This window comes from Orcinus orca, chromosome 5 (genome assembly GCF_937001465.1).
Source record: "Orcinus orca chromosome 5, mOrcOrc1.1, whole genome shotgun sequence".
NCBI classification, from domain to species: domain Eukaryota; kingdom Metazoa; phylum Chordata; class Mammalia; order Artiodactyla; family Delphinidae; genus Orcinus; species Orcinus orca.
In genome coordinates this window covers 34454548-34478202 of record NC_064563.1, presented here as the reverse complement: position 1 = coordinate 34478202, position 23655 = coordinate 34454548, and the positions used below count along the sequence as shown (strand labels likewise).

Genomic DNA, 23655 nt, shown 5'->3' with positions numbered 1-23655 from the left:
GCCTCAGAGCAACGACAAAGGAGAAAAATGGACTCTCCTCATACATTCAAAAACACCAAAAAAATCTGCTTCCATTAATTACTATTTGCCACTGGAGACAGTTCAAGCCCCTCCCTTGGCTTTGACTGACCTACAAGTATCTCAACCAAACAGATGAATTCAGAATGACTCACATGCATCCAAAACATTCCAAACTGAGTTATGGAAGGGGGGGAAAAAGTAATTCTCTATTTAACAACTTGAAGAGCTCAATAAAGTATTTTATTATTAATTTCTGTCTTCTTCTTTCAGCATTCTCCCCAATCAATACCTTGAAACTCAAAAAAGAAAGCAAGGACCAGCAAGAGGGGGAAGGGCAGTGTCCTATCTCTCAAACACCTATCATGTGTTAGTTCATTTAATGAACATCAGTTCATCTAATCTTCATAACTAAGAGTAGACAACGGAGTCCAAATTTAGAGAAGAGGAAACTGGACATGGAAAACAGGAAATGATTTCCCCAAGGTCACGTAGGTAATAAATTGTGGGACTGGGATTGGAAGTTGGGCATAACTCCAATCCCCATGCATGTGCCTTCTGCTAGAACCCATACACTTTCCATCACAGAGAGAATTACTTAGAATGCTTCAAAGAGTCCTGCTAGGTAGTGATCACCTTCAGACAAGAACTAAACAGAAAATATACTTTAAAGGTGACAAACACTAATAATCATGCCTTAATATACTTGAAAATCAACAATTGCACCAAAGCTGTCCATATTAAGGCAAATTGAAAATCTAAAGAAAGGGAAAATAAAAATCAGTGTTATAGAGGAAACAAATTGTGCACTGCTTTCTAGCCTTAAACTCAAAATGAGATGAAATTCTTAAATTCTGAAACAAAAAAATTTTTATACTACTAACATTTCTTCCTTGAAAACCTGATTTTGAGATAATAGATACCTTCTTGGAGTACATCTTTTAGAGTTATCCTCTCCCTGGATATTGCGATATCCTTCACCTTAGCTTTGGCCTCCAAAAGAGTGACACTTCTCAGGTCATTCTTCTCTATCCGCAAGGTAGGATAACCTGAGGAGCCAACAAAGCCAAACCAAGAAATATAAATACCCTTATTATGGCATCAGGGTCAACTAGTTCAGTTAGAACCTCAGGACTCAAGTCACAGGAATGAATGAATGTAAGAATCATAAATGGAAAAAGGCACACACACGAACAGGGAGAATTACTTATGAAGGCCATACTAAATTTTAAAGAAACACTTTCCCACCTATCCCAAAATCTTAAAATGCAGAATTAAAACAAGAAACACTAAAAATAATATTATATTGCCACCACTTCAACTGCTTTTCAGCCAAATGAAACAAGCTTTGATTCATGGAATTTAATGTAATCCCTCATATGGACTGCTTTTCTCTCCAAAGATTTTCTAATACAGTCTCCTAACAAAAAAAAACCTTTTCAAATGAAGACATGTTTGTAAAAATATCTTTTCTAAAAAAACATATAATTGATTTAATCATTCTGGCATCCATACAGCCTAGTCATACCACTGTGAGATTCATATTTGTTTTTCAGTTCCCTAATTCCCATTCATTCTTAATATGATGACGGCAAAACAAAATTTCTGGCCATCAATTAAAATTCTCATTGCACAAAAAAAAAGTCAGAATAAAAGTTAGTGTTAGCAAGCAGAAATTGGAATGGTATCCCCACTGGAATAGTATTTTGGGGAAGAAAAATCCGTAAAGAATGGGTGGACTTGGACAACGGTCATCAGTGGCTGCTAGAAGAACTACATGAAAGGCTTTGGAAACCTTTATAATGGATGGATTAGGCTGACAAAACCTGATTCCACTGATCAGCACTTTGACCATGATATGTCTAGGTGTGTGTGCATATGTGAGCATTTATGAGTGCATTTATGAGTGTTTAATCCTTCCTGGAGTTCTCTGAGTTTCTTGCATCTGTGGACTGTTGTGTTTTGTTATTTTGGAAAACTCTTGGCTATTTTGTCTTCAAGTAATTTTTCCGCTCCTTTCTTCTTTTATTTATAGACAAATATATTTCCATTGGGTTTTCTTAAAAGCACTATTTGTTTTTATCATACATAAGAAATGAAGTATCTATCTCCTTAAGGTAATGTCTACAAAACAAATAAACTTCTTATTGGTGGTAAATAAAAAAATTTGTCAACAAATAAATGTACTTCCACTGACTTTTTAAAATGCATTTTGCTTTTAGCATATATAATAAATTACTATCTACCTCTTTAAGGTTATATGCACCATCAAGAATTGACTCTAATGAGCAATTCTTGACAGCTAGACATTAAAAGCAATGATGTGTTTCTTATAAATAGTTTGGACTACTCTCACATCTATCATTATATTTCCTGAGGAACTTATGTCTTTCTTTCCTTGGTGGAGATGTTAACTGCTGTTATGATTTCTCTTAGATTTCTTTTAAGCTAGAGTGCCCCCTCCTTCCCTTTCGTTTTTCTTGCCACATCTTATTAAAGAAACTGCGTCAATTATCCTGGAGAATGTCCAGCATCTGACTCTTCTAGTGTCATCTAACTTGTTTCCCTATCCCTGTATTTCTTGTAAACTGCAAGTCAGTTTTACAGCCTTGATTAGATCCAGGTTAACTCTTGGAGGGGGAGGGGAGACAAGAATACTCCATCTGGGAGCACAAAATACTAGCTGTCCTACTTTTAATGATGCTAAGTTTCAGTAGTGGATTCAGGCGGTGAAACTCTGATCCCTCAAATGGTAAAGTTCCCTACTTCCCTTTGTTTGTATAGTTTAAAACACTAACGAACTTTTCCTGAATCAAATATTTTATTAGGGGATGCAAGTATGATTTTCTAATTCTACCATTCCTTCCACATTTATTAGCTGGGATTTTTCTGTAAAAAAACATTTTCCTTCATAAACCAGCACTATCTGGTTACTGTGAAATAGTTCAGGTAGCCAGTTGTCAGAGTAAGGCATAATAATGTCTTAGTTAACTTGGTGTCTTAGTTAACTCCCATAATGACTGATTTTTCTAAAAAGTATCATTACGAACTTGTGGATTTTTACACATTTTTACATTTCACATTTACATCACTTCACCAATCCACTGCAGTCATTATTCTTTCTGATGCTCAATGGTCCCATTTTGGGGAGCTCTTGTCTTTAGTAGCTTCCTGGATTTTTGGCTCAGCAAATGTCCCAGGTTTATCTTACACATTCCCGACCCAGTCCTGGAATCATCCGTTTCTCCAAAGAATCCTGGTACTTCTTAATGAGAAACAGTACTGAAAGACCACAAGAGGGCACTGGGTGAAGAACAGATACTCCTTAATTTTAGTTTGCTAGAGAGTAAATGTCAGCCCAGGGGAGATAATAGTTAATTGCCTACAAGAACCTCATTAATCAATGGCACCATTGAGTTGAGCCCTGACTTGTAGTCCACTGTCTATCCTGATGATTGTGTAGTTTCTTATTTGTATGGTGACTGAGTCCTCATTATGTCTAAATTATACTCTAAGAATGATTATTTTCCCCCAAACATCTACATGTTACAGTATAAAAACTTTCATCAAAATCCTGTTCAAAAACAGGAAATCAGACCCCATTCTCAACTCTAATGGCAACTAGTTTCCCATCATGATCAGAAGACAATGTAACGTCCTAACCACAGCCCATGAGACCATCAAATAATTCATTAAAATCCAAGTCTCTGCCTTCATAGAGATCAGTGGCTTATTCTATCTAACTACCTGAAAATCCTCCTTCTGAATTTGTATAGAGATGGTTCAGCAGCCCTCTTAATATAATCTATAGAAACCTCCCCAAAACTAATTCTAGCCGTTAAACCTAAAATTTTAATACTCCAATTTTGGAATGTTTCATTCAATGCTCTAGAAAGCAAAAGTTAAAGCCTAATTCTGTACATGTTAGATACTATGTACACAGCATGGCACACGTAACTAACCACACAGGACCAAGGAAAGACAGAACATAGACAATATTAGTAAACCATCTTTAGAATTAAATTAACTCTTACTGGTGATAGGAGTTGCATTGTTGGGTGTGTCGGCTCTCAGATACTGAGTCGTCTGGGTAGATGGCTGAGACAGCCCTTGGGAACTACTGCTGGCACTGATGCTGCAAACAATTTTTAAGAGAGAAATACTTGGCAAGTCAGCTTCAATGAGAAATTTCCTTTTTCCATACATACAAAATGCATGTAGCCATTATAACCAGCTTAAAACCCTAACGGAGATCACAATAATGCATGGATCTCTATCACAAATGTTCCATATTGAAATTTTAATCTGCCTCATAACGTAGAGCTCTATTTTTTCCTTCCTTTCTATCTCCACAACCACCAGGCAAGTTCATCATATCACAGTCATTAACAAACGTGGTATTCCTCAGACACCATAGATACCAGTCCTGAACCTCACAAAATGTTATGCTAGGGAACCATCTCTTAGGAAAAGAGCTCATGCCGCTCAATTAGATTGCTTTTAAGAAAAGGAGCATAAAGACAGGCCTCTTTTAATGATGGTCCAGAATCAAATGGCCTACAGATGATGGAGTATGAAAGCAAATCAAACGTGCCAACGTGCTCAAAGCTTGGGAAGGGACTTCCTACCTGGTTCAAATCTGTTTAATCATATACATTTTGCTGCTTCTACTTCCCCAATCCCACCTTTTTAGAATTTACAGAACTTATTAGAAATCTCTAGCACGTGAAGAATTCTATTATGCCATATTCTTTAAGTAATGAGGAGACCCAGAAAATGGTAGGTTCAAATAAATGTGAACCCCATACTCAAGATTACTACAGATAATGTCCTTTTGTCTTGTCAGTGGACGACGACCTTATCCCAGGGTCACCCTTGCACACATTCCAATTTCACCGCCTCAGCCCTTGTATTTTTGCAGCAGTGGAGAAGTGAAGCATAGAAATTCAGCATGAAGAGTGAAATCGCAGGCAGGATGTCATCCCCTCAAGAGGACGGTCTACTTTCCATGCCTCCCTTAGCTATAGAATCGGCAGAGTCCCATAAGAGGCTCCCAAATTTCCTAAATATGAAAATTGTTTAAATCACCACACGCCACAAAATAGTGCTGTATTTTCATAACCTAATGATTAAAAAAACACATAATGATAAAAAGCTGCTACTCAAAAATTGATCTATATAGGTCTACACATATAGTGGGTATGGGAGAGTACAGTGAAGAGATGTAGAGCATAACCTTGAAATCAAAACTGCCAGCACCACCATTTATTAACTAGCTGTATGACCTTAGGCAAAATGCTTCTGGAGCCTCAAATTCCTCGTGGATAAAATAACCATAATACTACCTCCTGAAAAGGTTGCTAAAAGGATTACATGAAAAATATAATCCTTTTAGGGCAATGCCCTGCCCTCAAACATACACTTACAAGTTATTATTACTAATTATGCATATTATTACCAATATTATACATCCTTAATTCCTGGAACCACCAGGCACCTGTTTTTGGAGTTCTGAGTACATACTACTCAAAGACCACGTCGGAAATCAAATCTGTTAAAAGTCCAGGATTCAATAATGGGGAGAGGAGAGAAGCATTATCATCCTCAAAGAGGGGGGAAATAATAGAATACAATTTACTTACCCATAAAATGGGACTAAGAAAACCTACCTCCCAGGATTTTTGTGAGGCTCAAGTTGTATAATGTATGTGAAAGTATAATTCAAATATTACCTGCAACCAATGTACAGGTTGAATAAATATGCACAGACCCCAAATTATTTACTATTGTGCTTCTCTTCAGCAGCTCAACAGTAGGTGGCACTCTTGTACCACCTCAGAATTCCTGAAAAGCCTGGGCATACAAAGATGTTATGCGCTCATCCATATTTAGTGGTCCCTACAATAAGCACAGCACTAATATTAAGCGATCAGAACAAACCTTTGAAAGCCCAGACTTACTGTTATGAGAGAAGCACGGAGCAGTTGGGGATCGACCCCTGATACCTATTAAATTCAATATCTACATAGCTACATCACATGAGGTAAAAAATGAAATAAAAATGTACACTTGCTAGCACTTAATAGTTTAACACCAGTCTAAATAAATTATCTCATTTGACTTTCATAAGCAAGTAAGCTTAGTTATGAAGACATTAACCTTGCTTTAGCGTTGAAGTTAGAACTTAGGGCAAAGATCATCATTTTCCTTCAGAGCGCTTATTATGATTTATATTTCTCTATTTTTCTGTGGAATTCATTTATTTAATTATTCATTCAAAAACTATTTACTAAGTGTATACTAGATGCTAGATACTGTGCCAGGTGCTGGGGATACAGCAGTGAACATAAGAAACAAAGATCCCTACCCTCATGAAGCCTACATTCTAGCAGGGATTTTTGGTTTAATATCTATCTTGCCCAAGCAGACTGTAAACTCCACGAGGGCAGGAAAAGTACCTATTTGTTCACTCCTCCCTTCCCAGCACTTAAGCCAGGGCCTGGCACAAGAGGCCTCAAGTGGGCCCAACTCTTAGTGAGAGCTCAATTAACACTTACTGAATCAATCAACCCATAAACAGAGAAAAACACCCTTCCTTGGAATAGAAAGCTATAAACCACACAGAAGAGTTGCTGCTGACATGAGCTATTGATATATACTGAAAGAGGGAAAGAATTATTGCTCTAACAGAATGGTTTCCTGTCTCTCTCTACTCATTCCTCATTCAACAAATTCTTCATGCAACATTCATTCAGTGATACCTGTTAGACACTGATTAACGGGAATACAGAAATGAATAGGGGGAAATAAAAGGGACCCTGTCACCAGTAATGGCAAGGGTGATGGGGCAATGCAGATAATGGAAAATGAAGATATTGCCAAATAACAAGTTCATGTATCCCACAAAGGAGTGAACTCTCCTATAGTTGCAAGCTAACAGGGAAAGACTACAGTATAGACAGGGTGCAGATCAATCTCTCTGTGGAAGGACTTTACAAAAGCTCTGCATCTCCAGAATACACTCATCTGGCACAACACAGAGACTGAGAAGATGAGCTTATAGTGTCAGGAGAGGGAAAGTCACACACTTGGGCTCCAACTGCCCCTGGCATGAGCACACCTCAGGCAGTTTTATTCTCTGCCTCTAAATAAGCTCTGTGTATAAGAGGACTCTGGCTCCTGAGTGTCAGGAATGGAAGAACTCTGTACCATCCCTGTGCAAGCAATTCCATGGAGCCATGGGTCCCATCAAACCTCACAGGGCTGCTGTGAGGATTAAGAGGATTAATGGATGTAAAAGCACATGGAACAGTGCCTGGCATATAACAAGTGCTTTATACAATTACAGTACTGAGTTATTACAATACAGCTATTACAACAATAATGAGTCCCTCCTGTTGCTCGGCCCTGGTCCTAGAAGTGCAACCCTGAAAAAGTTATTTAATCTCTTCAAGCCTGTTTCTTTATCTTTAAAACAAGGACAGTACCATACCCATAAGTGGCTGTGAGTGTCAAATAAGATAATACATGTAAAGTGCTTGGTACAGTACTGGTAAATAGCACTCAATGAAATGGTAGCCATTGTTAACTCAGTGGCCCCAGCACAGAGGGAAGAAGCAGTGTCTCTTAAATGCTATTAGATCACTGGATGGGAACTTTCTAGTCACCACTATTAGCTTGCCTGGCATGTAATAAATAACAGCTAGTAGAATAGGAAAGAGATGAAGAAGAAATTAGTCCATCACTACCAACACACTGCAACTTTCTGAAAAGAAAAATCATAATAATGGCAATTACTATATGCCAGGCTTGTTCTAAGAGTTTACACTTTTATTTCACTAAAACTTCCCAACATGCCTACAAAGTATGTGCCATGATCATCTCTGCTTTAGACATGAGGAAAACTGAGACATAAAGCAGCTACAAAACTTCCTCTATCTGGGCCTGTAGCACAGACAGAATTCAGAGATGTGCTGGCTCCAGTCCATGCTCTTAACCACTAGGCTGTACTCTGAAAACAAGTGATGATGAAAGCTGCTTCTATTCAGGCAATGTCTGGGAACATCTGCCTGAAAACTAGAGAACTGGAACACCAATTCATGGGTGGTAACAAATTATTTCAGCAGCAAAGGTATAAGCCCCATGGATTCTGAAGTTCTTGCACAACTCTGATCTCTGTGGGTTCAGAGCCCCCCCCCCACCCCGCCCACAAGCAAGCATTCAAGGAGAATGTGTTTATCAAGACAGACCACTAAATGCCATGCCTTCCAGTGACCTCTAACTCTGCCATATCCTCTCTGAGTCCCATCAAAATGTTCCTGTTACTTCACTCCCCCCTCAGTACTTTCTCTACAAAACCTGATTGTAAGTAACACAACCATATATACAAAACATACTCTGAAACACCCCACCCGTGAATTTCCCCTCTCACTCTGACCTCCTCCCTCTTCTTTCTCTACTCAGATAAAGAAAGGGTAACAGAGGGGACAGAGAGTAGTTAGGGGCAGGAATTAATCCAACCAGGATCCCCATCCCCTTGTGCTTTTGTTTCTGCCACACATATGCTTACCCGCTGTATGTATGGCACCATGTAGGACTGGGAAGTCAGCAGTAAGATGCACTGCTCCCTAACTGGGAAAAGCTTACATTCCAGCAGGAGAGACAAGTACACAAAAACTGATTTTAGAAGGAAAAAGTAAAATAATTGCTACCAAAAAGAGAGAGAGACAGAGAAACGGAGAGGGAATGAGAGAGAGACAAAGAGAGGAGGGAGAAATTGATGGTTGGGAGGCTTAAAAAAGAGTTCATAGAAGAGACGGCAATGGAGTTGAAATGTTAAGAATGGTTTGAACCAGTGGAAAATGCAGGGAGCCCTGTGGGCAAAGAAACCATGAACAAAAGTCCTGGAGGGCAAAGTGTAGGGCAAAAGTGAGGAAAAAATAATCATTTAACTGGAGCGTGAAGTTAAGGATGAGAGACAAGGCAGGCTCATCTCCAGACCGTAAAGGAGGGTGCCTTGAAAGCCAAGTCACGAAGCTGAGAATGTCTTCAGTCAGCAACTGGGAATCACTGAGGAGGGAAACGAGAACTGTGCACTAGGAAAATAAACCTATGATTCCATCTTTACCTCTCACCCTATCCTGGCTATAATGTCCTCCTGGTCATCTTGACTCACCCAGGCTGGGATGGGCACTTGTTTTATTCCCACACTATAATACACATACCACAATCATCAAATTTACAAACTTTTATAATATGGGTTAATGTCAAAGATTAAATACTTGAAGCCATGAAGTATATCATTACTTTTTTTTTATTCCTAGCACTTAGCATAACATCTAATCCAGTGTATCTCAAAGCCTACATATTAGACTCATCCAGAAAGCTCTAAGAAAAATACTGACGCTCAAACACCACCCTAGACCAATGACATCAGAATTTCTGGAAGGGGGTACCTAAGTTCTGATGTATTTTAAAAGCTTACCCATGACTCTAATGTGTGACCAGGTTGAGAACTAATGATTTAAATCATAGCAGGTTCTCAATAAATGTTAATAAATTGGATGGATGGATGGATGGATGGATGGATAGAAGGATGGATAGTGATGGAGGGACAAACTAGGAGGAAGAAACAGGGCTATTTCAAAAAGGTACTAAGACATCCCCTTCATGTCAAAGGGGATAGGGAAAAAATTGATCTCTACTACTTCTCCACCAACTAATAAACTAATTTCTGACTTCACAGATTTTTAAAAATAAAATTAGAGAAACACAAAGACAGTATTTTTTCAAGTATTTTTTCCCTTGGCTAGGGAAAGCCTCCCATCCTTCTTCCCCTGCACCACTGTGCACCAGTGGGCATGGGTGTGTGTGGGCTCCCATGTAAATGCAAACAACTGCTTTTATTTTTTTCCTTTCCCAAAATATATACGATACCTGTCATCCAGTTCAATCCTTTTCATACTATGAAGGTGCAAAACAGCTAATATTATTGCTACAAGAAATATTACTGCACAGCAAACCCCTACGCTGATATAAAATACACGTGTAGAAGTGGTTGGAGCTGCATGTACAGGATCATCTGAAATAAAAATGAACAGCACATTAAGCTTTTTAAACAAATATCATCAATTGCTTTGTGACCTAATATACACAATGAGTACCCTATTCTTTGTAAAAGATTTTCATTTCATGTGTCCATTCTTTGATAAGATCAGTTACCAGTAGCATGTTGATGTAAATTCACACAATTTAAAAAGTGTTTTTGTTGTAGTAAAAGAGGGATTTTAAATAGAATTTTTGGTTAATGAGTAAAATTTACAAGTGGTATACATATAATAAAACATCTATAGCAGTGCTGTCCAATAGGGGAATGCTCTATGGGGTGCATTCCAATACAGCAGCCACTGGCCACCTGTGGCTATTAAGCACTTGAAATGTAGCTAGTACAATGGAGGAACTGAAGTTTTAATTTTATTTCATTTCAATTAATTTAATGTTAAACAGCCACACGTGGCTAGTAATTACCATACTGGACAGCAAGCTCTACAGACCCTTCCTCAACAGTGACACCTGGTACGGAGAGATCAGACATCTTTGTTGCCGATGACCACTAACTCACAGGGGGAGGGATATACAGTAGAGCGACCCACAGGTAAAACAAACAAACAAACCTTTCATCTTTTTCACTTTTGAGAGTAACAGAAATTATTTTGCTTATCTGTTTTTAAAGATAAAAGCAGGAAAACAAGACTATACTCATGAAATAAAATAACAGTCACCTTAATACTATGCAAAAAGAAAGAAAGCCTCAGCAATAGGGGAAATAATTCAAAGACACAGAGACACATGTATATACATACACACAGAAACAACTGAGAAAGAGACACAGAAACAAAGATCTGCATGATAAGAGCAAGCAGAATGGAAGACAGAGAAATAGAAACAGAACTGGTGTAACTGGAGATTCATGTAAGTTTTGATGAGTACTCACATCAGAATTCTAGTGAAGAATTTGGATTTTATCCTAAATGATATAGGAAGTCACTGCAAGGCTTCAACCAAAGGAATGATACACATGATCATACTTGAAAATAAAAGAAACAAAGATGACTCTGCATGCTGTATAAAGAATACTGTGGGGAGGAGCAAAAGCAGAAGCAGGAACAAATCAGGTTACTACAGCAGTCCAAGAAAGAGAGAGCAGTGGCTTGGACAAGAGTGTTATGGTGAAGGTGAGAAGTTCATGGATTGGGAAGCAGAGTCAACAGAGTTTGCTAATGGACTGAACTGGGGCAGAAAGAAAAAGAGGAAGCAAAGCTTTGGCTTAAAGAATGAGGTGGATAAGGTACCTTTACAAGCAGAAAAAAGAAGCAGGTTGGGGAAACAGAGAATCAAGAGTTTTGTTTTGTCCAAGAGTACCTAGTACACATCTACATGGAGATGTCAAATTGACAGAAATACAAATGTGGAGTTACGGGGATAGGTCAGGACAAAAGATAAAAGTCATAGCTTTCAAAAACTTAAAAATAAGATTGCTTTCTAAAAGTTAAACTTTGAATCAACAAATAATAAACCAGAACAGATCAATGCAGAGAGACCGAATGGCTTCTAGGGCAGCTAGACTTGACAGCAGCCTGAATGAAGGTATGAATTTCCTTAAGAATGCCACAGGCCATTCAACCTTGAAGGGGTGGGAAAGGAAGGTCCCAAAGGCTGATGTTGGCAGTATCCATCTCAGCACACTCCAAGGCAGAGGAGAGGGTACCGCTCTGCTGGGCAGGTCCCCAAATGCGCCCCGCCTGACTACCTCCAAATTCCAAGGCTTGTGTATGCACTGTTCCCATTCCCTCACTTTGACATTTCACCTGCCACCACCTAGTCACCCTTCAGGTCTCAGACGAGATGCCACCCTCCTCAGGAAGCTCACCCTCATTCCCAGAGGAGGTTACTTGCCCCTCTCCTCAGGATTTCCAAAGCCCCTTGTGCTGGCCTCGTCACAGCCTGCCACAAGATACTGTTGTCACTGGTACTGCAACTCCATTTCCTCTGCTACATTAGAAACCCATGGGGGCTTACAGAGTCTGCTTTGTTCAGTTTAATCCTCTGCCTCAATCATACCACCTGGCACATCATAGCCTCTCAGTAAACGTTAGATGGATGAATACACAGAAAGGGAGCGGAGGAGAGAGGGAGCAATGAAGAGGCAGACAGAGACCAAGGATACGCAATACTGTATTCTGCTTGTCAGAAATAATAACCCTACTAGCATAAAAGAAACAGATAAAATCACCAGAATTTTACAAGTAAAGTTGGAGAGCAGCAATATTTTAAAAAATAGTTGTATTTTCTTCTCAAAGACAAATCCAAATGAAATATTTCTAAAAGGCAGACAAATCTCATATTATTTTACCTTCAAAAATGGTCTACTTTGAGACAACCAGATGCTTTGTGTCTCTTGAGGCGATAAAAAAGATAAAATAGGAAGCACATACTACCATCTATGAATTATTCTAGCCAAAAGAGTTGGTTCTCAACCTAACGAAGTACAAAATCTAACTACCAGTTTAGAAGAGAGAAAAACATGTTAAATGACAAAATGCAGATGTGGAAAATTCTATGAGACAAATGACCACAAAAATGCAGATGTGGAAAATTCTATGAGACAAATGACTCAATTTCTTCAACAAATAAATGACATTGAAGGGAAGGGGGTGGTTTCTGATTAATATAAAATACATGTCAACCAAATACAGTGTGTGTAGGCTTCATTTGGATCCTGATTCAGGGAAGAAACTATACAAAGACAATTTTGAGACAGTCAGGTTAATTTGAACATGGACTAGCTATCAGAAGATATTAAGGAGTTAATTTTGTTACATGTGATAAATCAAATACAAGTAAATAGGTGTTGGGTGATTGTGGCTTTTTTGATGGCCTTTTAAAAAGTTACCTACCCTGAAACATTTATGGGGTGAAATGATATGATGCCTAGGATGTGCTTTAAAGTACTACTCTATCCTTCCCCACCCACGCACCCAACTGAAAAAGGAGGAAGGAATCAACGGTACAGGACTGGCAAATGTTGATCATTACTGAAGCAGGGTGATGGTCACATGGGGGTTCATCAAAACATTCTCTTGACTTCTGCATACTTGAAATTCCCTCCCCCGATTTTGTTTTAGTTTACTTCCATAAAAAGAAATCTAGAAACATTTTAAGATACTGCTATTAAATTCAGGAAGAGTAAGAGTTAATAATGTATTTATGTCAGAAAAGGAAAAAGAAGTCTAAGTTATACTACCTTACACAACCATTATCAAAAAATAAAAATCTCCTTCAAGTTTCTGCTCTGTAGGTTTAAACAATGTGGATATTTAAGCCTGTATTTTCACCTGGATGAAACTAGCTGAGGGTTACCCAGGCCATGAATTAGATTTTCTATCCTTCTGTTAAACAGATGAAGATCTTACACATATTTCACGTTCATACTTTAATTATGACCATTTGAAATGATGATATAAATTCTTGCTTATAAAAGTTTTTTAGATCACATGAAATATGTATGAATTTTGCTTTACAAAATTTTCAATATTCTAATAGTTTCATCTGAACATACCAATCTACAAAACATCACTGAAATAAGCAGCATGGCGTCATTTAATCTTTTGACAAACTGGAAACCACAAAACATCCAAGCTACACAAAACCATGTTCATTTGCAATCCATCATTTTTCACCCCTAATGATGGAAAAAGATAATACAGTAACACTTACAAATAGTTCTGCTAGTGTTTTTGTCCAAGGATGAAGTTTTTACTTCTTCAAGTTCTGAATTAAAAAGGAGATAAAAGATGCTTTAGAAATTCTTTCTTTTCCATGAAAATCCTTAAATACCAAATTATATTTTCTGAATTTTTTCTCACATAGCTTTATGTTCTAACAGAAGTCCCTGAACTAAGTAACAAGGTATTTGTTGCAAGATAATAAACATACAGATAGCTAGTAGGAAGAAGCTGCATAGCGCAGGGAGACCAGATCAGTGCTTTGTGACCACCTAGAGAGGTGGGATAGGGAGGGTGGGAGGGAGATGCAAGAGGGAGGGGATATGGGGATATATGTATACATACAGCTGATTCAGCTTGTTATACATCAGAAACTAACACAACATTGTAAAGCAATTATACTCCAATAAAGATGTTAAAAAATATATATATAATAAATGCTACATTACTATTCTGATAATCATCACTATATTCATCAATCAATAGTCTATGCCTATATTAGCCAATGGGTATTACTTACAGATAGATGCTCAATGAAAAAGGGTTTTTGTGGTCAAGAAGTCTGGGGAAAGCTACATACTATAACCTCTGTGTAGGTTCACAGTGCACATTAGCAGAGTGCAAAGGCTCTGAGGAGTTTGAGAGTAACAAAACCTGTCTGATCCAATAATTTACACCCTCATAAAGGAACATTTTCTTCCCAGTAACACCCATTAACATATACAGTACATGTATGTTTTCTGTGGCAGACAGTTTTCAAAATGTAGTAAGCTGGAAAATCATATAAATATATTAGGATCACATATTAAAGAGTCATGAATGTAAACTGGATGATTAGGGTGGCCAGAAGTATGACCACCAAATAAAAAGGGTGGTACTATATTAAACTTAAGTCTAAAACAGAATAGAAAATTACATCAACTGTTAATTTTCATGTACATATTAAAGAAAATGGAGAAGGTATGGGATTATTCTGAATATCGGCTAATCATTAACCTTAGTGGGCTCCACAGACCCCATCACACTTGACCAACATTCTGTCTTTAAGCACTAACAGGTGAAGCACCGTGGTACAGGCAGCGCCACCTCCCTAGGGGCCAGGAACCACCTATTCTGCATTCCTCACTGACTGCCTATGCACGCTTAGGTGACCACTCCAGGTCCCAGTCTCCTCATATTATATAACGACTAGGTTGAATTAGTGTCTCTGAAGTCTTCTTTGGCTTTAAAATTACATGAAGGTATAACTGGATATGTAAGAACTGACAAATGTATCAAAACACCAAAGCTAACATGGGACTAACTTTTCATTTTAAAAATGTCCATTCTGACGAGATCACGCATTCAGGGTGGTGTGGCCATAGACTAAAAATGTCCATTCTGCATAAAGAAGTGCTGAAAATACATGTGCATGCACACACACACACACACACACGCACACACACACCACACACATAATGGAACACGATTTAGCCATAAAAAATAAGGAAATCCTGCCATTTGCAACAACATGGATAGACTTTGAGGGTCTTATACTAAGTGAAATAAGTCAGACAGAGAAAGACCATGAGATATTCTATGATCTCACTTATATGTATATAGAATCTAAAGAATCAATTTTTTTTTTAATCGTAAGAAAAGAGATCAGATTTGTTATTATCAGAGGCAGGAGGGAGGAGGAACTGGAGGAGGTAGTCAAAAGGTACAAACTTCCAGTTATAAGATAAACACTAGGGATATAACGTACAGCACGGTGTACTTTATATGTTATTTAACACAATATGTTAACTGTATGATATATGTGAGAGTTGTTAAGAAAGTAAATCCTAAGAGGTCTCATCACAAGGAAAAAATTTTTTTATTTTTTTGCTCTCTCTTTCTATTGTATCCATATGAAATGATGGATGCTAAGTAAATTTACTGTGATAATCATTTCACAATGTATGTAAATCAAACCATTATGCTGTACACCTTAAACTTATACAGTGATGTATGTTAATTATATCTCAATAAAACTGGGAAAAATATACATGGAGAGTAACTGTTTGCTTTATATTTACTCTAATTAAAAGATTAAATTAGAGCTTAAAAAATGCCCATTCTAATGCAGTACAGCTTTTTTACTGGCATGTTATCTGGACATTAGCCATTATAACTCATGTGCTGGCCTCAGGCGTTCTCATAACACTCAGCACTAACTTTGACTAGAAAATGTGTTAAGAGACAGTTTGCCAAAGAAGCCAAAGAAGCAAGAGCACGGGTTTGCAACCCAGCTCCACAACTTAGCTGTCCGGCCTTGGCAAGTTGGTTGGATTCTCTGAGCCTCAGCTTGCTCCTCAGAAAATGGAGATAATGAGAGAACCTACTGCCTAGGGCTGCTATAAGCATTAAATGGGTTTAATGTGTGTAAAGCACTTGGAACACAGTAAGCACTCAGCAAGTTTAGAAGGGTTTTCTTTAGCTTTTTTTTTTCCCTATCTTAGATACTAACCAGCTCTACCAATGTGACTTTGTAAATTCAGGTCACTTTAATCTCTCTGGAACTTAAAGTGAGTGGGTTGGACTAGATAACCTTTAAGGAGAATTCTAAAATTCTTTGATCTATGACCTAGCATGCTGAAGCTCTTTCATATCCACTGTAATTTCTTGAGCAACAGATTATTCAAAACCAAAAACTACCAACATGTATTAAGTACCCACATATGGTATTCTAAGTTTCAGGTGATTAGCTTCAATTAATCTAAAATCAACCAACCAACCAATCTCTTGAAACAGGTTATTATGCCATTTTACAGATGAAAAAAACTGAGACTTAGGTTAAGAAACCTGTTCCAATTATCCTGTCAAGAGCAGAGCTGTAATTCTAATGCAGGTCTTTCTGGCCCCAGGGCAATTCTTCTACATAATGGTAATTCATAAAGGAAACATAGTTAACACCCCATTACTCAGGGGTCCCTATCAAAATTACCTGATTTCTTTACCTCTTCAGCCACTAGTGCTATTTCACATTCCTAAAGGAAAACGTCCTTAGCAATTCTGATCAAAATTTTGAGAAAGCAGGAAGTAAGTGGGGCCTGAATGAGATTCCTGGCTACAAGCTATCTAGGTGATTATTTTGGAATTTCATCAGTCAGTGCTCTGTTTTCTCACTTGCAACTATAATCAAGATTTGATCACAAATCTGTAAAAAGATGACAAAATCTATTTTTGACCTTCTCACATCTATATAAAACACATACTTTGGTAAATAAATTCCTTACTTTTGTAGCACATTTTCCTTCGTTTAAAATTTAAGACTGTAAAGTTTTTTGAAGAATTTACTGTCAAGTTGAGCTGCATTAGTATCATAACCTCAGAATCTACTTTGCCAGTACAGGAAAGCTCGACCCGAAACACTGTTTAAAAAAGAAAAAATATTTTAATTTTCTAAAAATCAACATTAATGCCCATTGAATAATTTAGAATTTATTTTTTTTTCAATAAAACTGCAAATAATACATTTACATAACATACTAAGCAGAAACTTTCAGAGAACTTATCTTTAGACTACACAGCTTTGGACATTAAGTACTTCATTCATTACAGATATAAAAGTTAGCATTAAAGAACAAACCAAGACATAAAGGAAGAGAATTATTTTCAAATTTGCTCATGATTTTTAATATATCAATTTGTCTCATAAGTTCTCTTATTATAATAAAGCTACAGAATCATAAGGCAAACCCTACTACCTCATCAGTCACAATCAACAGTAATAACAAAAATTACTTGATAAAAAAGGAAAGACAATTCACCACCAAAATGCAATTATGTATTATTCTTAATGAAGAGATTAAAAATAAACCTGTAAATGAAACTGATAAATTCTCAACTATGAATTAAAAAGAAAAAAAAAAACCTTTCTAAACAGAAACTGGCTTTTAATCAATTAATGTAAGCAAAGGGATAACAGACTTTGGTGCACTTTTTTTTTTTTTCAATCTTTCAGTTTAAGACTCTTTTTCTACAAATTTAGAATACATCATTCTACCATCTACATCAGCATATGAACAATATGGGCATTTTTAAATTTCTTTACTGGCCCATAAAAATTAGCCAGCCTTCCCATGTTTTCTTAAAGCTTGGATTAATGAATGTCACTAATAACAGTGAGTAAGACTGTCAAAAAAGTTCCATAACACTGGGGCTTATACTGTCAAGTTTAAAAATTTTTCGTTTTCTTTAAATCTCACATCTTCAGAAGCCTCTCTCAAAAGGCTGGCTCAAAAGTAGTTAAATTGGTGTAAATATGACACTTAAATGATTTACTCAGACATGTCCTGAGTGCTTATCCTGTTCCAGATGTTATGCTAGGCACCCAGGGTAGATAGCTGAAAAAGACAGCTCCTGCCCTCAGGGTGGCACAGGCTAGAGGGAGAAAGAAAGAATTACAAGATAATGTGATCAGTTCAAAACAGTTAAATACAGAAGAGTTAACAAATGGAGGGAGAGGAGGCAGGAAAAGGAGAGTACAGATTTTGAGTCTTGCAGAATATTTAGTATGAATAGAAATTCACAAGCAGGAAAGATGAAAAAATGGTTCCAAATACAGAGACCAGCTTGTGCAAAGGCATGGCTCTGAGAACTACATGTAGCATGGCACTGCTGGAACACTGGAGCAAATGCAGCAGTAAGGTTTAGACAGGCAGGCAGGGGCAGATGTAAACACAGCACACTGGCTGGGGAGTGTGCAATGTACTCAGCTGACTGGGGTGGGGGCACTGAGGGGCTTGATATCACATGGTCGGAAGTGAGTGTTCGGCAGTTATCAGGGCTGCAGTGTGGGAACTAACGGAAGAGAAACAAGACCAGACAAAGGGACCCAGCTGGGGGCCAACAATGCATATAAGGAGATAGAGAAGAGCTGAGTGCAGACAGTTCTGGAAGGGTTGGAAAAGAGGAAATGGTTTAAACAGTCCAAATAACCCCTATTTAAAAAAATTACTTTTCAAAGTACTTATGCGTCTGATACCTACGTGTGTGCGTAGAATACTACATTATCAGTAGTTTAACTGTTCTTTGAGAGTACATGGGACACAGTTAAAAACAGTATGTTAAACTCTGTCACTGAGACTCACCTGATAAAGTGCGTGGAACTTCCCCCTGAGCAGAAATGTTGACCTGGGGCATGTCCATAGCCACAAAATTGTCTACTTGGAATCCCAGCTTATATTCAACCTGTAAAATGGAGAAATAAACAAACTGGATCCATCATAACAGAAAAGGCACCAACAGCTTGACCTCACTGATTTAGGTCATTAACTAATGAATGCATGAGCCTTTCATAAGAACAAATAATCTAGCTATTTTTTAAAAAGTCCAAATTGTCAGAAACAGTGCTAGGAATGTTCCTTTTGTTTTAAACAGTTGGAAGAAACCAAGCCAGGGAAGTTGAATATATGCAAAGTAGCTAGAGTGGGAATCCAGCTCAGCTGCGTCTGATTCTAAGACTTTTCCCCACCAGACTGCATTGCCTCTTACATGACCCATTAGATTACTGTCTTGGGGGTGTGTTTATTTTTTTCTTCCAGTTTTATTGAGATATAATTGACATATATCACTATATAAGTTTAAAACGGTTACAGCATAATGATTTGACTTACATACATAATGAAATGCTTATCACCATAAGTTTAGGGAACATCTATCATCTCATATAGATACAAAATTAAAGAAATAGAAAAAAATTTTTCCTTGTGATAAGAACTCTTAGAATTTACTCTCTTAACAATGTTCATATATAACATACAGCATTGTTAATTCTATTTATAAGGTTGTACATTATATCCCTAGCACTTATTTATCTTATAACTGGAAGTTTGTAGTACCTTTTCATTGCCTTCATCCAATTCCCCCTGCCCACCTCCTCCGGTAACCACAAATCTGATCTCTTTTTCTATGTGTTTCTTTGTATGTTTGTTTGTTTTTGAAGTATAAGTGACCTACAACGCTATATTAGTTCCATTTATGCAACAGTGATTTTTCTATACATTTCAAAATGATCACCAAAATAAGTCTAGTTACAATACATCACCACAAAGATATTGTTTAGTTATTGACTATACTGCCCACACTGTAAATTTCATATCCTTGACTCTTTTATTTTGCAACTGGAAGTCTGCACCTCTTAATCTCCCTCATCTATCTCTTTCGTCCCCCTCTACCCTAACTCCTCTGGTAACCATCTGCTTGTTCTCTGTATTTATGACTCGGTTTCTGTCTTGTTATGTTTGTGCATTTGTTCCTAGGAATTTTCAATTGGATAAAAATTCAATCCAGTAAGCCACCCTCTATTTCATGCTCAGAACAGTACCCCCACTCTCCTGTACAATCTGCCATCTAGGATTCAGAAATTCTGCTGAGGACTACAGCCACTGACAGAGAAGCCCTGGAGAGGCAGATAGATATGAAGAGCCAAGGGCTGAGATGTATAATTTACAGACCATGACTAGTCACCAATGTCTTCTCTATTTGATAAAAGCCAAGCTCTGAGGGCCTGCATGTGACTGGGACGAAGGTCTATTCTACAGACCCACTCACCTCACAAGCAGATTCCAAGGTACAAATTTCTCATAGAATATCTAAGCCACATTCTCTAGTCCAGCTTTCACCACTGAGAAAGTTTATGTTTGGATGCCCATCTAACCTCTGGATCTATTTCTCAAGTGATTCAGAATCAGGAAAGGAAGAGGGGTGACTAGGAAGATGTCCTGGGAACACCAATATTCTCTATCAATACCTGGCCTACACAGGTGGCTCAATAGAACCAATCAGCATCAATCAATAAATATATCCTGTTGCTAGAGAGATGTTCATGAAAGAAAGAGTTCAAAGTGCAAAGCAATAGGTGAAATTCAGAATGGCTGCCACCTTCAAGACCTTCAGTGAGGCCTTATATTTCACACTACTCTTTGTCCTGCCCTTGGGGACTCAATAAGAATGGTACCCCTCTCCCATTCAGTGGTCACAAGGGCTTTTTGGTGGAGGCTGGGACTGGCAGAAGCCAAAGGGCAGTGGGTTAGGAAAACAGTAGTAGAAAAGAGGTCCAAGAAACCGTGCTTCAAGAAACTTAACTAGGAAGAATGTAATCAGGTAATGGTGGGGAGCAGGGCTGGGGATGGGTGGTGGGGTAGATTTCAAAGCCCTTCTTTCTTCTTTTTTCAATGGAAGATACTCAAATATGTTTATATGCTAATGAAAAAAGCCAACAAAAAAAGACTTAACGAAGAGGAAACAGGGAAAGAGTAATCTTCCAGATTATAAAAGAAAGGATGGACACCTGAGTATTAACTGGGTCAGGAGGTGTTTAAACCATGGATAAGAAGGGCTCAATCCAATGACTGTAACTCCCCCTCTGGGTTTCTCTTTTCACACGCTCCTTGAAAGTCCCAGAACGCTGTAGGGAGTATGCAAATATTAAAGTATTGCTTTACAGTTAAGATAGGTATACAAACAATTGTTGAAGGCTGTATTCGGTAAGTGCCACGTTCACAACAAAGGGAATGTTCTTGCTGCTGCACATCAGTGACTTAGTGGCACCTTGGCTAGAAGTGTTCCCTCTCATCTTAGCAGGCCAAAATACCATCACTGCCACTAGGGGGTGAGAGAGAGCTGCAGCCCAGAAAGTCTGGGCCCAGAATGGGCAGGCTTTCCCAGCAACACTCATTGACTAACATTAAGAGAATGCATTGACTATATCCCTATACCCATGCTACCTCTAAACAGGGCAATACATGAAGGGCAAGTGCATGAAAAAAAAATTAAGCACAGTCAGCAAGAACTGGATTAGAACCATGAGACTGTGTGACCATTAGGTAAATTACTAACTTTTCCGAGTTTCAGTTTTTATAAAATGAGGCTAGTATAACCATGTTATGAAGATCAAATAAAATAATTAAGATGACACACCTGTCAGTCTGGCACAGGCCCCCTTTAATGAACGCAGACCCCAGTGGCATCAGCAATCATTCCAGAGTAGCTACCCTAGGCCCTGCAGCACTTCCCCGTAAGCACCAGCCTACTGACCCCAGAGATTCTGACACAAGCTTTCCTATGCCCTGCCAAGAACAATACTGCTGCCCTTCTGTTTTGTCCCCCATCTTGGGAACGCCACTATTCTAAACAGCCTCCCATACTCTCAGCCTCTTCACAAGTGTCTTCCCCACCTTCTCCCCCAGACTGGCTTTCCTAACCCTCAACCCTCAGGGCCTAGACAGTAGGGTCAGCATTCTTTCAGAATCATTAGGTCCTACACACCCCTTCCTCATGCAAAACCCCCTATACTCTGAAGCTCCCAACTTCTACTCACAACGGATATTTCTCACGCCAACATCATCAGTGACACACAGGGACTCTGCAGAGGCCTGGGCACTTGGCTCACTCTGTCTCCTGCCATCTTCCTGATGGCTTCAATATTAACATTCAGTATTCCTATGTACTGAAGAATTGCCCCATAACCAAAACAAATGCAAAAATCCCACTCTATCAAAGATCCCATCATAACATCTGATTCCTATAAAACCGGTTCTTTGTCCACAACACTCTGATTCAACCAACATTTATGAAGCACATTTGTAAGCCAAGGGCTATGCTCATAGTTGGGATGCAATAGCCAGTAAAGCTATTTCCATCCTCTCCAGCCTAGCTAGTGACCTGGTTTCACTTTCCCACAGACTGTGCCCCAAAGAAGACTAGTTACCGACACAGTCGTATTGCCATCAGGACTCTGACCACCTCTCACTCTACTTCTGCTGCCCAGCACTGCTGGGGGAAATCACACCTGGAAGAGAAAGTTGCTACGACACAAAGATGATCCCCAGCTTCAGGGTAGGCCGTTAATTCTGCTCAGCAATCCCTTCCCCACTCACCCCTCTCTCCCTAGTCTTCTCACTCCAAATCTCACAGGATCCACAGCTTCACCACCTGCTGCCCTCCCCACTTCCCTTCTCTCGGACAATGCTCTTGTCCCCTGCGGCTGGCACACAGGAACCCCCTTTCTGCCTTTCTTTTCAGCTCCAGGCAGATCTGTTTAGAACACTCAACCTTTGCGCACCAGTCCCAAGGAGAGATCTGTTCTCCTCTCCAAATGATAAACCCTTCTCTCCTAGTATACTAGTTCTAGCCCACTTCACCATTGATGGGATTTTGTATCATCAACTCATCTCTCTCACTCTCCTATATCTTCATTTTCTCCCATATGCCCAATTACCTACTAGACATATCTACCTAATAATCTTACAGCTCTCAAATGTGGCAGATTCAAAACCAAACTTATTATGCTTCCCCACACTTGCTGTCTCCTTTATTCTAGGTCTCAGTTATTGCAAGCAGAGGCACAGCTAGTCAGGGACCAGAACCCCTGGGGCAGCAGATAAAGCCAGCGGCAAACAGGGTCAAAGGCCTTATCTGCAGTGCTAAGGGCGGGAACAAGACTAGCTCTGGAGAGTCTCAGTGCAGCCAGGGGTTGGGGGCGGAGAAGGGCAGGAGGGAGAGAAGTAAGCTTGTGAGTGGAGCTGGGTAGAGTCAGGGGCATGGAGAGAGGTGGTGAACGGGCTGAGTAAGATTTCTGAAAAGCCCAAACCTTTGGCCAAGAACAGCCTGGAACACTAAGAAGTGTGAAAGTACCATGCCTGTCCTTTGCTTCCTCCCTTTTTGATGCTCTCTGCCTAAACGTGAAAGGCATTCCAAAGCAGTTCTCTTCTCCCTCTGGAACCTTCAGAATATAAAATTTTAAATTGCAGTTTCTGGGGTTAGAAACTGCCCATTATTAAAGGCCAGTTTTTTCCTATTTTGGCATGTATCGCTCTATATCGAA

General features: G+C 38.8%; 1 protein-coding gene across 4 annotated transcripts in view; it reads right to left on the bottom strand.

Annotated features, from left to right (window-relative positions):
• Nucleotides 1-23655, bottom strand: part of RYK (receptor like tyrosine kinase) — a 100220-nt gene that overhangs the window by 39790 nt on the left and 36775 nt on the right. For 3 of the 4 annotated variants that reach the window (XR_004476407.2, XM_033404064.2, XM_049710537.1), the window contains 6 exons: nt 18920-19019; nt 17063-17197; nt 13795-13848; nt 9955-10099; nt 4053-4153; nt 942-1076 (listed from right to left, as the gene is read on the bottom strand). Coding sequence is in view for 3 of the 4 variants with exons in the window: in XM_033404064.2 (XP_033259955.1) it covers nt 942-1076; nt 4053-4153; nt 9955-10099; nt 13795-13848; nt 17063-17197; nt 18920-19019 (670 nt within the window). In the remaining variant the exon portion in view is untranslated. The remainder of the gene's footprint in view (nt 1-941; nt 1077-4052; nt 4154-9954; nt 10100-13794; nt 13849-17062; nt 17198-18919; nt 19020-23655) is intronic. The other variant, XM_004278928.3, reaches the window with a different exon arrangement.